General features: G+C 36.9%; 1 protein-coding gene across 2 annotated transcripts; it reads right to left on the bottom strand.

Annotated features, from left to right (window-relative positions):
- Positions 1-6,699: 6,699 nt before the first annotated feature.
- Positions 6,700-15,944, bottom strand: LOC128916661 (uncharacterized). 2 transcript variants are annotated; one of them, XM_054218617.1, is made up of 4 exons: positions 15,833-15,944; positions 12,386-12,733; positions 11,002-11,105; positions 6,700-7,812 (listed from the first exon to the last, which is right to left on the bottom strand). In XM_054218617.1, the coding sequence occupies exons 1-4, from the start codon at positions 15,882-15,884 to the stop codon at positions 7,633-7,635; spliced, it is 684 nt and encodes a 227-aa protein (XP_054074592.1). In that variant the 5' UTR covers positions 15,885-15,944; the 3' UTR covers positions 6,700-7,632. The 2 variants fall into 2 exon arrangements, with proteins under 2 accessions (XP_054074592.1, XP_054074602.1); XM_054218627.1 differs by lacking the exon at positions 15,833-15,944 and adding an exon at positions 15,259-15,335.
- Positions 15,945-16,628: the final 684 nt, after the last annotated feature.

The following is a 16,628-nucleotide window of genomic DNA, read 5'->3' as shown; positions in this document are numbered from 1 at the left end:
TTCTGTAAGTCGTTCAACCGGTCCTGATGAAGCATAGTAAAGCGCATTCAGAAATGCATTATTTTCAGCCAACTATGTTTAAGTCCATTTTGTTTGTGTGAAAAATGAGATCTTGTTTGTAAAAAGGGATATTTCTTGATCGATTAGCGTATTTGGGAAATATTTGCAAAAGGTAAATCGACTGTCCTATGGGAGGATAGTCACAGACTGTTTCACGTAAGAAGCCAAGGCTGCTTCTAAGCATTCAGGTGTTGTGACTTATACCCATTCTATTTCCTTCTTCCCTCAACCCCTCCGCTGTATCACCTTGAAAATATCAGATTTAAAGTTTAAAGAAAACCTGTTTTTTCTAAGCAAAGTAGCGTTTTTACAATAGAGACATAACCTTATTAAAGGTGACTCTGCTTGCTTTCTGGTTTAGTGTGAATTGGTCATGATTTCTTTGTCAACTTCGAAGCCTCCTAATTCAGTTTTGTGCTTGGATCTGTATTTGCTGACTTGAATGTTTGAGCCTGGACAGAACTTTCATTTCAAAATCTCTGGTTTTAAGTGCAGTTCCCATACCTGATAAAATAGCATAAAAATGTTTCTAGTTTTGTGGCATGTTTGTGCCATTCACGTTCACTACACAAATGAGGGGTAACTGAGGAGTGTTTGCAAAGGCTGCTTCCAGGGTAGGAAGGTGAATAAGTGCCTTTACTTAAGTCAATCTGTTTCACTGGAAAAAATCTGATCCCTTTTCAATAGTCTCCTACCTGTCTTCATCGGTGTTAGTACTAATCCTATCCATACCCCATCCCAGCTTTCCTAGTTGGAATATATATGGCTGCTTATGTTCCTAACTTAATCCTTTTTCTGTTTTAAACCCCTTCTATGAACAGTCTCGCTGGGCAATTACACTTGTACATTTTTATTGGTTAAATATTTTCTATTTGAAAGAGAAACAGTGAGAAATCTAACAAGATGAGCGCCTCTTAGACTTTGTTTTCTGTTAACAGTACTTGTATTCTTCAAGCAGTGAATATTATCCTTTCTGAATGGAAGTAAATTCAGGGGTTTATTATCACTTTTCAGGTTCTTCAGTTTGGTATGAATCTTTCACGGCTAATTATGCTGACTAAAAGCTGGAATATTCTGTTAGAACGTCATAAATCGGTTCTGCTGAAAAAGGATCCTAGCTACCTTGTTTAAGTTTTTCAGAAAAGCCTAAGGTAGTAGGGAGTCCTCTTTCAAAGAGTCCTAAACAAATGGAGTTGAAAATCCGTTCGTGATCTCTTTTGTCAAAACAAACCACAATGAAATATGTTAATTTGTAATTTTAAGAATACTTCTTAAACAGATTCTGTTGTTCTGTTCTGTTCTGTTTGGGGTGGTTTAGGTGTAGTCCTTGTGTGGCTGAAAGCAGAACCTGCACTTGTCAGAATTTCATTTTCTGGTGGACTTGCTGCACAAATAGGCTGTATAACTTTTAAAAAATACGTTAATATCTTAAAAGGCTGAAGGAAGTTAAACTTGCTAAAACGCATGCCTATTTTGTACCATGATGCTGTTGATAAGCGGTTGCAATGAAGATAATTACAAACAATACTTACAATTTTTGAAAAAAAGGCACCATTTCTGCTGAAACGTTACTAGCTCTGGTAGCTGTGTTGTCTGGGAAACCATTTTGTTGGGTTTTGTTTAAACTCAGATTTCACAAATGCTTTTGAAAAATCATTAGTACAGACACAGTCAAATCTAGAAGATGAAACAGGATAAGGTAATATTTTGTCCTGAGGATGAACATATTTTTATGATAAAGCCCAATGTTAATATATCTGTTCTGATATTACTTCAGATTATGTTAAAAATATGCTAAGGTATTTTTCTAATATTTAAATATTCCATACAGAAGTATATTTAAGCAGACAAGACATAAAAATCTTAAGAGATTATTAAAAATAGTTAATTTCTGTACCACATCTGTGTATTTCCCTCTTGGTCTATAGATAGTAAAGAGTCCTTAAGGCATCACAGATCCTTCTATGCTTAAGTATTTTTACTTATTTTAGTAAACTAGTCTGAGATCCTGTTCTATTTCAGAGATGTGCTCTATGTGATATTTTTTTGTTTCATGATTTAGGTATTAATTGGTCAGGGAGTAATTTTTTTCTCAAATGGTTTCAAATTTTCCCAAAGAATAGACTTGTGTTTGAGAATGTAAGCTGTATGTAGATACTGTTTCTCATCTAGTCAGATCAGTTACCACCATTTTTTTTCATATGCCACAAAATAGTGACAAATTTGAAATATATTTTTTTTTAGTCTTAGCTACTTACAAAGGAGAGAATTTGTGCAATTGTAACTGCTACTAGGGAAAGACAGAGAAGCATTAAGAAAATTATTTTCCTTATTTGTGAATTGGACAGCTGTGTGAGACTTCATGCTTTCCATTTTAGTTATAATCTTGATAAGGATATACAACATGACACCTACTGAGATCAGAAAATTGGAGTTTCAATGTGAGAACAGAAAACAACAGAAAGTTTCCATCTTTCCTCATTAAGCTAAAAATAAATTATGGAAAAGCTACCAACTATAGAAGCAAAACATGGAAGTACCCCAAAAAGCCATGGAAGTCTGTCTTTTAACTATTTTTCTTCTCCATAATTAATGAAGTTATGGATGACCTGCTCCTGATTTTCTCTCTCCATCCCCTGTTCATATGTAGCTACATGCGTGCGTTCTCTCAGATAGCAGAAAGCTTAGTCTTCAGTTTCCTTAACTTCGCCTAGCGACGACGGCTCAGGTTTTGCCTGAAGAAAGCAGCAAACACCAGAGCTTGTTTCACAGGGAGAAAGTGGTGCTCACCTCCGGGAACTCGAGCCAGACCTACAGTGCTGTGAAGTGGAAACCACCCTGATATTCACTGGGAAACACATGCGACGAAGGGAGAGGAGAAGAGAGGTGCTCTTGGTGAGCTCTGTTGCTAGGAGGTTACTGCGGCATTTTTCATGAGTTAGTGATCCTGATAATTTCAGTCTGAAGTACAGTTGTGTTGCAGTCGCAGTCCAGGAGCCTCCCAACAGGGAGCATTGAGTGCATTGAAACTTGAGCTACAGTTTTAACTTTCTACCCTGTTAGACTTGGACCAGGTAACAATCCAACTGTGGCTTTTTCTGGGTTTTTTTTTTGTTTGGTGGGGTTTTTTTGTTTTGGTTTTTGGGTTTTTTTGTAATTTTTCTTTACACTGTTCATTCTAGTCTAATGAAAGCTTTATCATTTCTGATATTGTAATGAAAACATGATGATCTTCTTGAGGCCTTGAACGTGTGCATGTAGCATGCTGCAGGTGTTTGAAAAGGAAATGCTGCAGCCTCAGGCTTTTGGTATAGGCATGCCCTCTAAAAAGGCACTTTGCACTGAGTCTTCAGTTAAAACTTCGATCTCTTGGCAGGCTGAGGCAAACAGGACAGCTTCACCTCTTTTTAGACCTGTTGAGGAGGATCACTTCAGTTCTTGAAATGAAATGATTTTTGAACTCATTCCTGCCTGGAAATTGTATAGTGGTCAGGATGTTGCATTCAATTAATGCTTGCATTCTTGAATTTCATAATTTTCTATTTTTCAGAAATGCAATGAATTTCTATCTGAACACGTCAATGCCCTGTCTAGGATATTCAGGAATAATTCTGCCTTTTCTAACAGCTCTTGTTTTCCTAAAAGGATTCTGAACTCTGCTCTGACCTTCAAACCTTTGGTTGGCTTTGTGTGTGAAGACTGGAAATGAAGATCACTATAAGTATGCAACAATTATTTTATTGGCTGGGACTACTAAGCTGAGCAGTAATGTTCATCATCCAAATGTGGGCACTCTATGAATGTCTGATGCCTAGACTGGTACTTTATTCTAACTGCAATACTCATCCTTTCTTCTATCTCATTCTTGATATGAACATCAGTTTCAATCCTTTTTCCCAACTCTGGTTCTCTAGAATGAGGACCTATATGGTATTACTATATGCCTTTTTCCAGGGTCCAAAAATTCCATGAAGGTGATTTCAGACCAGTTTTCCACACTCTAAATGTCTTTATACACAATACATCTTGAAATCTGATATTACTGTTAAACTCCTAGCTGAGCATATATTTGATAATGCTTAATATCAGAAGTAATTGCAAATTACTGTTTCAGTTACTATTTTCCTTTAGCTGGTCTACGTGTTTCCTGTCAGAGTATATATTCAAGAGATTTGAAAGTAAACATCAGTCCTACTAAAATTAGCAGGAGTTCTGTCTCTAGTTCCCAGAGGACTAAGGCTCCATCCTTCATATATTAGATCATGAACTTGAGACTCTTTGTTTGAGTCACTTGGAATTGAAGATAAATATGTGGTCCAGAGGGACTTGGACAGGCTGGAGAATTGGGCTGCAGAGAATGGAATCAAGCTCAAAAAAAGGGACATGCAAAGTCCTGCATCTGCTTTGCACAGAAGGACCTGCAGGTACTGGGGATAACAAACAGACTGTGACCCAACGATGTGCCTTCAACATCCTGCCCTGCATTACCAGAGCATTGTCAGAAGTTCAAAGGCGGTGATCCTTCCTCTCTACATAGCAGAGGTTACACCATATCTGGGGTGCTGGGTCCAGTTCTGGGTTCCCCAGTACGAGAAAGTTATGGACTTAATGGAGTAAGTCCGCTGCATGCCCACAAATATTATTAAGGACTGGAGCATCTGATGTATGAAAGACTGAGAGAGCTGACACTGTATAGCCTGAAGCAGGCTCAGGGGGACGCTACCAATTTGTATAAATACCTGATGGGAAGGAATGAAGAAAACGAGGCCAGGTTCTACTCAGTGGTGCCCAGTGACAGGACGAGAGGCAATTGACACAACCTGAACCACAGGAGGTTCCATCTGAACATCAGGAAACACTTTACTGTGAGAGTGACTGGTTACCCAGAGAGGTTGTGGAGTCTCCCTCCTTGTAGGTATTCAAAAGCCACCTGGACACGGTCCAGGACAACCAGCTCTATCTTACCCTGATTGAGTTAGGGGTGTTAGAATACATGATCTCCAGAGGTCCCCTCTAACCAATGGTTCTCTGATTCTTTGACTTACTGTAGGATCAGCACTTAACGCTACAAAGTGCACTTTTTAAAAAAGAAGTATAAACAGAAAAAAAATGATATTTCACATAGTTTGTATTCTAAACTCACTCTGAATTCGGTCCTGATGTTTCATTCTATACTAAGCTGCTATAAAAATCCATGACCTTGATGACTGCAATATAGCAAATAATGTCTTTTTACTATCCTTGTGATGTTGGTGTTAGATGATGGAACATATTACCTATTACTTGTTTTCAGTCCCCCAGAACTTTCAGAATATTTAACCTTTCAGACTGGAAGTTTATGTCCAACTTCTTTGGAAACACTATGTAGAAAATAGCTCAGCTGTTTCTGAGAAGCATGTGGAAAAAGTGCAGAAATCACATTGACCTTCATTTGAAGGGCCATTGATCTGAACTGGAGGCAGTGTTATAAAGTAGAAAGAAAACAGCCCTATTCGAGTATATGAGTTATCTGAATGAGGTGCTTTTTAAATGTACCTTCTAGTTATGTCTGCTAGATTAGGTAGGAATTCTTGTCATTTTTGCCAAAATGCCAGAGCTGGAAGGTTTCACTGAATGTACTGACCTCTTCGTGCTTCTTGTACTTGAAGGTGACTTTTATTCAGTGACTGTTGCCTTCAGTTCTTCTCTTCACAGAACTTCATCTTTGCCTCAGATGGACTTCACATCTTGCACTTTAAAGGATGGAATGGCTATTTCCCTCTCCTCTAAAGCTCCATGTTAAATTCCCTGAACTTAACCCATTCATATTTAACCCAACTTATAATTTTAACTTTAAAATGAAGAGTTAGACGTATATTATATGCAACAAGGATTTTATTTTTAAAAGGTTCTTAAAATAGAAAATTTGAAGTGCTTCTGAAGAGATAGTTTTGCTCGAAAGGAAGTGAGTTACATATTTACACCCACAAACTAGAGTTTGATTTACTGACTCTGGAAACCTAAATACATATGACTGCAGATGCAGTCAGTTGCCAGTTTAGGTAGAGGAGGAGGGAAGACCATTGTTTAATTCCCATAGTCCAAATAAAAAATATTAAATAAAAAAAATATATTCTTCATGACTGCGCCCCTCCCCTCCAAGTGCTCAAGCACAGTCTCTCTGTTCCTCTGAAAGTCACATTTCACTTTTTCTAAGTGTATGAGCCAGCACTTTCACCAAAGGGAATCAAATGCTCAGATCAATTTCTTAAATGGAAATTATTTTATTTGGTGTCTTTACTGATAGAACAAGGAAATATTTTAGAAAAAGAGGCTAGTGATGAAGTTGAAGCTTAATCCAGCTAGCAGTGTGTATCCGCTTCTTAATGTCCAGCCCTGAGTGTCAAGTATGTGACTTACTGTCCCCTTTTAAGTGAACAGAATTTAATCACTTTTTTACAATTACTGCAACAATTAATGTATAAGGCTGTAACCTCTGCCATTTTATTCTGTGAACTGTTTCCTTTCACATAATGTATATTTGCAGTGGTAAGCAAATTTGAAACACAACATTCAGCTTGCAATATTTGACTGAGAAAAAAAAGAAAAAAATCATTTTTGACAATTTAAATACTTCGTCAAAGTTTTAATTTCCTTCAAGTCATAGATACATAACTACACCAAGGCAGCACTTCCTCAAGTACTTCATTACTATGCAAATTATGATAATCTTTTTATATACAACTTAGTTCTATTGTTGTTGTTTACATACATTCCACAAGTATTCTAAGTACGTTAAAACAAGTTTAAAAGACACTTTTCTAATCCAAGTATTTTATATTACGGTCTGAGATATGGTGCATAAGCAGTAAAGATAAGCCGTACAGCAGTAAACATACATCTATGTAGCCTATCTACACGTCAAGATGATTTCAGTAATAAATGTTTCTTCAGAAAACATGTAAGTTACAACTTTTAAAAACACATCTAAGTGTTTTCATTCTACTGGGAGATGCATGTGCCCAATATGCATTACATGAGTGGCATAGCTGGCTGAATAGCTGCGAGTAGAAGAAGTCACAGTGATTTGCAAACACGGGGGATGTGTAAATGGGGGGAGTTAGAAATAAGGTCAGACAGTGGACTGGGAGCACGAGAGGAATTCCTCTCGGACAAACTCTTCTTTAAATCTGTCACTACAGCAGACAGATACTGTATTACAGAATTGCATTTGTAAAGCAAAGAAGCTGTCTTAACCTGGGTTAAAAAAATAATAATAAATCCAACTGTGTCCTTGTGTTTAAAGTAGAAAAAACCCAGTATGTACCGTCAGGTTTGTTAGCATTGAAAAGAGGTTTGAATACCTTTAGCTTTTACAGTGTTTTGATGACAGTTACATACATTAAAGCTCATGTCATTTGTAGCTTCATGGAGTGGTAACTTCTTTAGTTTGAAATAAATACATTAACAGATAAAAAAACCTTGAACAAAAGTTAATGAAGTGATCTATGTGTATGTTCCTTTTCTGTCTTGATAGAAGTAGCACATCACACATGCTCATGTCTCAGTTACAACTGCACGCACCTTGTTTTTTTATATCATTTTCCTTCCAATGTCACTGAGAGTTCTTACTAGTGACATATCTTCATATTCTTGATTAAACCCATTATTAACTGGTCTGGACGGCTGGTCATAAATCCATTCACTTGGCAGAGTAGCGCTGCTATCTGTGTTTCTTGATTCATTCTTGCATTTTTTACAGCACTGGTGAATCTGTTGCAATATTCCATAAAATATATTGTTAAGCAGTAAAAATATTTCCATTAGATACCTAACTTTACTGGGATAGCCATCCAGCATTCGTTCTGAATTTTTTTTAAAGTTGTGTATCAAAGTTAAAAAGAAACATGGCAAAACCTAATTTTAACTACACCTTCATGAACTGACTTAACGAATTATTATTAATAATAAATGTTGTGGGTGTTAAGTAAGCTAAGATACTAATACCTATGTAGTTATTGTTTTATAGTTTAGCTGGTTCCAACTTAACGAACACATTGAATATGGTCAGATGTGGGACACTATGATACAGCAGAACAATTATGGTACATTTTGGTTTAAAGTAGGAGAACTAATATCGAACAGTGTTAACTGATTTCAGTGAATTAGCTTCTCATATGCAGAATTCTGAGGCTTTCCAGGTTGTTTCATATTCTGGTCAAGAAATAGTCAGAAAGGGTGCCCAACTGTACAGCAGTGATTTCATTTAATACTTCTCCAATTCCCAATGCTATCTTTGGACAGATGTGTGCTGTTACTTTAGAAAAAATAGATTGGAGGGAAAAAAATTTTCATCCATTCTTTATTCTTGTATAGCATAACATAGCATAAACATATTTTTTGGAGAGTGGCCGAGGTGGGTGTCTTCTTTTGGGGAGAATCCCTCAGCGACTTCTGTAATGGCTTCTGCGTAAAACAGACACAACTGTCACACAGGTGTCATTGGGATAGCATGTTGCTGTGCCCTAGTCTTGACTTGGAAGCACAGGAAAAGTTTGGCAGAAGTAAGAAGCTAGGGAACAGATGAGAGGACTTTAGACTCAGAAAAGGCAGGTCAGACATCTTCTTGAGGTTAACAGCTCCATACAGAAGCTCCCTGAAGGTCTCAACCAGCCATGACATGCCAGAATTAAGTAGTGGCCTGTAAGGGCCACAGGGCCTTGAGTCCCACCTTCATTAGTTTACACTCTGATTTTGACACAACATACATTTTCATGACAGGAAACATTTTTAATTTAGTAAATAAATTACTTCTAAAAATTATAAACTTCCTAACTTTGTAAATTTCAGTGTAGGTCTGTGTGGCGACCCCGGCCAGCAGCTGAGCATCCGCAGAGCTGCTTGCTCACTCACTCCCCCATCCCCAGTGAGACTGGGGAGAGAGTATGAAGAACAAAAGCAAAAAACCTCATGGGTCAAGATAAAGACAATTTAACGGGTGAAGGAGAGAGGAAAAAAATAAACTGAAAACCATGACAAAAAGCCAAAGCGATAACAAGGAAATCACTCATCACCTCCATCCAACAGACCAATGCCCAGCCAGTTTCTGAGCAATGATCACCTCAGAAGCAAAAAAAAACCCCTTTGATCTTTTTCCCTACCCCAGATGTTATTGCTGAGCACGACATTATAGGGTATGGGATATCCCATTGGTCAGTTGGAGTCAGCTGTCCTGGCTGTGTCCTCTCCCAGCCTCTTGCCCACCCCAGCCTACTTGCTGGGCCGGCAGAGCGAGGAAGCCTTGATGCTATTTAAGCACGGTTCAGCCAAAGCATTAGTGCGTAATTAACACTGTTTTGACTACAAATCCAAAATGCAGCACCATGAGGGCTGCTATGAAGAAAGTTAAACTCCATCCCAGCCAGATCCAGTAACAGTTTGCTACAGCTTGCTAATTGTGCTCGCAGTGACTCATTTTAGGAGTCACTAGATTGGCTCACTTTGTATATTCGGATGTGAAACAGCTTCTGGCAGGCTTCTGCTATTGTATTTTAGCAAGGTTTGACTGTTTATGTCTCTCTCTGGCACGAGTTTACTGTCTCCCTGAGTACACCTACCTTGTCTCCTGTGTGAACATTTCTGTTTTTGATGTGGCTTTGAGGTAACATTACTTAACAACGTGTTGCTAAAGAAAACAAAACCCAAACCTTACTTGACCTAGAAGGGCAATCAGATACCGTAAGCGTCTTTGTAAGTCTTGTAACTTATGTCACTGGTGCTGAGCCTTATATAATAATGAAGTGCTTGGCTGTGCAGCAGCATCAGCAGAAAGGGAGCTGTTGCCGCCGTGCCAGGTTCAGTGACACTGAAGTAGCCCCTTTAAACTGCACAGGCTGAGAAAGAGAAGACAAGGTGAAGGAAATCCTGCCTTTCATTCAGGGCTCAGCTACCTGGAAGAACCATCTTTCTGGACCTAAAATGGCTACTGGTTTAAAACAATAATGATTCCTCAAGAGTTAAGTTTTCTTCCTCTAAGCCTGTTAAGTTTGGTAACTTGGTACTTTTTAGCCTGTGTTTTTTAACTTTTAAGGAACTCTACAACAGTGGTTTTGAGGAGAGACATTGTTGGTGAAGCACAAGGAATTTTTTTAGGTCTCCTATAAATAATAATCTTCGAATTACAGTTGCAAGTAAGAACCTTGTAAGTATAAGCAGAGCACATTGTACTGTTGAGGGTTAGGCATGAGTGTAGTGCCATCCATGCCTTCAAAGACTATGATGCTCATTTGCATCAAGTTACGGCATAGTTCAGATTTCTTCAGCTCATGTTCATTTCCTTCCAAATAGTTTAATTTACATAAAGGTTATTCCCAGGTAGAATCAAAGTAGAGCTATTCATTAATAGCTGGCCTTTTAGGTTTCGGTTCCACACAAACTAACTCATTTAAATGATTATGAAGTTTTTCCTTGAAGTGAGTAACACAGCCACAACTAGGAAAGAGGGAAAGATTTTTAAAACACCATGAGTAGCATAAGAAAGCACCCTGGGCTTAGACAATTTTGCATCCAAAAAATGTTTTCTCCTTCTCTTGCAAAATATTTTCAAATTTTCAAGTTGCTACGGCGCTGCTCTGCTGGCCAGATAAACGTCAGGCCATGGCCCACACCAACTAGTGAGTGGGAGTGGACATAAACCCTGGCATTACCGGGGATTACAGAAAAAAGTGTAATTTATATGTCACAGCTGCTTTTTTTTTTTTTTTTTTTTTAATCCATGGCTATGCCCTCAAAACATTCACAGGCAGGGAGTTTTACCTCTAAATCTTTAGTTAACAGAAAACAGAGTGACTTTTTACTTTGCCACAGGTGCGTATTCAGGCTAATCTCTTTATGATTTTCTTCCATCAGAAGATGACACCCATCTTTAAGTTTGTAGTATTTATTTCTGAAAATACTACTTACACCGAAAGCTATGATAACTGTGGTGACAAAGATGGTGTATCCAAGAAGAAGGAACCAACCCCACCAGGTCTTATCAGATCTTATACAGTCTTTGCATTTCAAATCTGAAACAAAGAGAAAGAATATTAAGTATTTGAAAAAGAAAAAAGCAAGTTGCTTTTCTGATAAGATTTCATTTGAGGTATTAGTGAGGATCGATCAAGCAGTGCATTTGTCTATTTTTATCACATTTTCTTTCACTGTTTTTCAGGCTAAAAGTTTAAGCTTCTCGTGAGACAACTGTTGTCTTCTTTTTACTTCAGACATGAGATTTTTGAACTGTTGTAAGCTACTTACAAAATGGATAGTAAACAAGATTCTCAGTTTACTAAAAGTGTCATATCCAAACCCATCCTTATTATGCAGCACACACTTACGTAATAATGAAAAAGCCAAATTAAATGACAGTTATCTTACGAAGTCTCAGACAACTTTTTCTTCTATCTTTATAAAAAACTAAACCAAACATATGCTTATGTTGCTATAGTCAGAAGACTTCATTGGCTGCTGTGTTTTTTTAGAGGCTCAGAAGAATTGCATTGGACAATTGTTAAACATAATGTGAGATCTAAAATGAGAAAGATGCTTTGTGGCATTTAGCATTTGCTAGTCTGGAAAATCCACAGGAAGAAAACTTGGATCATCTGAAATAGTGTATCTCGGTCACTGAGGTCACATTCCCAGCAGCGTTACAGAAACTGGATTCATAATTTGAGGATAGGGGTAGAGTTATAAGGTGTTGAAACTGATTTTACAGTCAAATGGAAAGAAAGTTTCTCTCCCACATATCCTTACTTTCATGTACACTCTATCTAAAAGCCCTCACACTGCTCTGTGAATTTACTGTTCATTTTTCAGTAACTGGAGGAGCAAGCACAAACTATATATTTCAAAAGAGACCACTGGCTTTTAAAGAATAAAGAAAATGACAAAAAAAGATAATGAAAGATTGTCGGGGATTTTATTTTTTATTTGTTTGTTTGTTTGTTTAGGTATGGAGTAAAGGTGCAGCAAATGTTTGTGTAAAATATTAAGAAAAAAAATTTTTTATACATATATATAATAATTAATGTTATATTATATAAATGTATAGAGTCAATGTTGTACTGCACAGCGAACTGGTTTAGATCCAAAGAAAAGTCTCTGTCCCTGAGAAGTCTGTCTGTCCAGCTGTATAACGGTTCAAACAAAAAGCATCCCTTCCCTTTCCTACTCATACGACTGCAGACTGCTTTTTGCCACCCTTCTTACAGCTGAGATGAGCGGTGAGAGAGAAGGCTGAAAGAAAATTTAATTCAACTTGCACACATCAAGTCCATTTTTGTCATTCCCAAACACTCCTTACCATGCACGGTCAGCTTGGTGCCGTTTCCACGTTTGCCCTGGATTTTCTGCGTTAGCGTCACGTCACAGAAATAGGAGTTACTGGCGTTCTGGTCGACGTTGCTCAGTTTTAAGATGGAGAATCCCCTGAGAGTGTTCTTTATAATTTGTACCTGTGGCCTGCCTGCGTCATGGCTCGACTGGAGGCTCTGCTGGTTGCGGCAGTTGGGGCCTTTCCTCCAGTACACGACTGGCTCCTCGTTCTCCTCGCTGGGGTACTCAAATACACACAGCATCCACACCGTGGAGTTAAGGAGCACGCTGGCATCTTCAGGGTATTGCATCACCGAAAGCTCTGACCCAGTGCTGTCTGTAAGGTGCAAATAAAGCACATTCAAGTAAACAGAGGTATGCTTTCTTAGGAAGGGTTGTCTTGGCCGGCTGAATACGTGGGTGTAGTCGATATACGGACGTACAGAAAGGCACAGCTACAAGCACAAAAGGTCCACTTGAGTGAGGCAAACAACTGCCTTCTGAGGAACAAACGCTGCACTCAGCTTTCAAAACAGAGTTAGACAGTCAGTAACTTTGCCTAAAGATTGTATACCGAGTAAATTCCATGTAATGTATAAGAACTGCAAGCCTGGGAGGTGACAATGTAGGAATTGTAAACAGAACTGAGGACTACATTAATTTTGTGTACAGTTCTTATTATTCTTAAACTTCTGGGATTCCTTCATAACAAAGCTTTGATCTGGGAAATTTCAGACAATATTTTCCACTTGCAAAAAATCCTGGAAAATACACACTTACTTTTACAAAGTTCAAATGTCGTTCTGCAAGTGTCTGCATATTTCCTATGTATACAATAGTTTCTGGCTCAGATTTTATTGTCTCTATAAAAGTTTGTCAGACACAGTATTTAAACAATTAAGAATGACTTGATAGTCATTGGGCATATTAAAGTTTGTATAAAAATTAAGGATGATACTAAAACTCATTTTGGTAATAATTTACTGAAAAAGCTCTCAAATACCTTTATTCTGATCAATGTGCAAAACTGAAATGCTCTTTTCACAATTCCTGGATATGTGCATATAGTACTTTTAATGAAGGATTTTTACCAGGAAATACATATTACCAATAGCACAGATAAAATTTAGAATATAATATAGATATTATTAAACTAAGGAAAAGATGTGAAAAATCTCTTTCCATGCTGTGAATTTGAAGGAGATCTAGGGAAAAATGGCAGTTACAACTGTTCTAGAGGGGGGTGTGTGTGTGTATATAGATATATATATATATAAAGACAGGATTATATTAAAATGGGATTAGACCGAAGGAAACTAAAGATCATTATTACCTTCATTAGAAGTAATTTTAATTATCCGTTAATTTTACATTATTATTTCAATACATTGTTATTTAAGTATTTGCATACATTTTGCTATGGGCAGAAATACTGTAAAACAAGGTAACACAATTACAGTGAAATAGAGTAAAAATTAAAAATGGAATAAACACAACAGTAATAAGTACTTAATGAAAAAAAAAGAAATTCTGTGCTTGTATTCAGCTACTGACTCACTGCTTGGAATATTTTCGATACAATCTCAAAACAATCTTCAATTTCTATAATTTTTCAGCTTTGGTAGTTCCTGACATCACATTCCAGGGTCTTTGGGTATTTTTTTTGATTTTTCAAGTAAAGCCTTATATGGATAGGTGATGGAGATTTTGAAAAAAAAAAAATCTTGCACATATACAGGCAACAATGACCAAAATGACTGAGCGCGCCTGAAGGAAATCTACTGCTGTGCTTTGAATAGATAAAAGAAAAAAAAGAAAGTGTGTGTGTGTGTGCGTGTGCACAAAAAGCATCGTGCTACAATACACCTCAAGAAACAAATCTGATATTAATTGCAAAGGATCCAGAAGGCTAAACTGATAATGCATTTAGACAGTCCCTCTTCCAGAGGCAATCGCTAGCCTGTCTAATACTTGGCAGGCTTCAATGTCTGCATTTCCTCCCTCACCACAGGCATGATGGCATGAGCCAACTCCTGGAGGTCACTGAAAGGCATTCTACTTAAGCAATCCTCACCTGGAGAATAGTTTGAAGGGGCTTTTCCAGGCAGTGTAGTGATGAACTCTTACTATTTCTTCTGAATAACAGAACTGCCCCTTGACACCCACTTCAGGTCACATCTCACTCTTTTTAGCTCCTTACATGACTAAATTGTATCTACATTTGAGATTTGAAATTTTAACTAATACATCACGTGAGATTATTCTACCTTTAAACTCAATTATTTATACTTTAAATGGCCACATTTAAATGCCTACATTTAACCGTGCTCTCCCTTTGTAGTCAATAAACAAAAATAGTAACTTAAAGGCAAGATTAATCTCATCCCACAATAAAGGTTTAAGCAGATAAAATGTTGGTTGTTTTTACCACAAATGTTCTTGTATTTATGGAATTCCTTTCAAATAAAACAGAGTTTGTCTTTTAAGTTTTACATCAGCATTTTTATATGGAGTACAAAAAATTGGAAAGTTATTACTAAGAACAGACAAAATACGATTTTAAAAGTATAAGAACAAATCAATAAAATGTTTTAAAACAGCTGGTTACTCCTCTTTTATACAGTCATTCTTTTTAGACTTTTTATCATTTGAAATTATACACTAATAAATGTATGTTCAGAAATGACTGAGCTGTACTTGAAAGAGATTCCTGAAAGCCAAACGTGAAAAATGTTTTAAAATTGAAATAATCCAGAAGAGTTTCTAGGACACACCTTTCATTTGGGTGAAAAATAAGTATCTTAAAAATCAGTATATCACATTGATAGCAATATTTCATTACCCACAGAAAATCAGTCTCACCTCAGTCAATGATGTAGCTAACTTTGTGAAAAGAAACAGTTGACTCATACCTGAAATATCTTTGCATTTTCATCAGGTTATACAATTAAAAAAAAAATATATAGTCCCAATTAATTTTTATGCTGTTGTTTGTGTTGGGGTTTTTTTTGGTTTTTTTTGGTTTTGTTTTTAAGTTTCTTGGTTTAAGTGAATACATACACTTTTAAAAGTACTCCAAGACCCAGTTTTTAAAAAATCCTGAAATAACATGTTGTCCGGTTGACCTATATATAGAAACATCAGTATAGACTCCTAACATACAAAAATGAACCCATATTTTTCTCCTTTTTCATTCACATGTAATTTTAATTTTGTGTCAGTCAGATGTAATTTTAATTTCTACCTACTCTTTTAAGTACTTTCATACTTTTTTTCTCATTTTTGCTTCCCTCCATAAGAGGGAATTGAAGAATTTACAAAGTAAAGCTGAGCAACTGACGCTTTCATCCTTGATTAAAAACTAGCACTGCCTTCCACACACACAAAAAGAATACAAACCAAAAACTAAAAAACCCAACAAAACCCCCCTACTTACCTGCAGAGTGAGCAAAGTAAGCTATTGTAATTAATATACAAAGCCTCATCATTTTCTTGGGATTGCTAATGCAGAGGTTTTAAAACCTCAAGCAAGATGAGTGATACCACAGCTTTCAGCAAGTAGTAAATTAAAGGTCTCCTAAAAACATGTTTTTAACCTTGTTTCTAAGGGGAGGTTCTTGTGGTTTCATTCACTGTAACTATTTCCCTTTCTACCATCACACACCCTGGACATTGCAACATATTACCTTCTAATATCATAGTTTCAAATTGAACTCCACTGGGACTATTTTTCCATTCTGAGTGTTTTCTTCAGATGACTAGGAGGAGGATCAGTTTCATATGGCAAATTTAATCAAAGCTGCCGATGTGAAAAAAAAAAAAAAAAAGAAATACTAAAACTGCCCAAGATTGGGAGCAGTGGTTACAATGTAATACAGCAAAGTTTGTAATAGATATCTAACTCTGATCCTCTTGCTCAAAGTCCCATTTGTGCCTTAAACACCACATGGATGAAGATGACTTCACTTTATCTAGTATTGGTCCAATTAGAAAAACCAAATATACCACAGTGACGGTTCAGAAGAACCATTATTTCTCTTTGCTGAAATGATACTGCGAGTCTAATTATCATCCCGCAGTCCAGGATATATGAACAATAGCTGCCAAAAACTATAGCATGTCAAAGAGGGCAGTGTAGTTACCCTGCTAATACATACCTTCTGAATTTACAGGAGCCCATTAGATTGGCTAATGTCCCTGTAGCCCCTTGAATACACTTAAATTTTAATTCA

Source organism: Rissa tridactyla, chromosome 1, assembly GCF_028500815.1.
Source record: "Rissa tridactyla isolate bRisTri1 chromosome 1, bRisTri1.patW.cur.20221130, whole genome shotgun sequence".
In the NCBI taxonomy this organism is placed as follows: domain Eukaryota; kingdom Metazoa; phylum Chordata; class Aves; order Charadriiformes; family Laridae; genus Rissa; species Rissa tridactyla.
The sequence above is the reverse complement of the archived record's forward strand: the minus strand, read 5'-3'. Positions and strand labels throughout refer to the sequence as shown.

Excerpts from the sequence above, each read along its gene's own strand:
- LOC128916661 (XM_054218617.1), bottom strand. The coding sequence starts at position 15,884 with ATGATGAGGCTTTGTATATTAATTACAATAGCTTACTTTGCTCACTCT. Across the intron at positions 12,734-15,832 it reads TTACTTTGCTCACTCTGCAG|ACAGCACTGGGTCAGAGCTT; the intron begins GTAAGTAGGGGG and ends TGCACCTTACAG. Across the intron at positions 11,106-12,385 it reads CACCAAGCTGACCGTGCATG|ATTTGAAATGCAAAGACTGT; the intron begins GTAAGGAGTGTT and ends TCTTTGTTTCAG.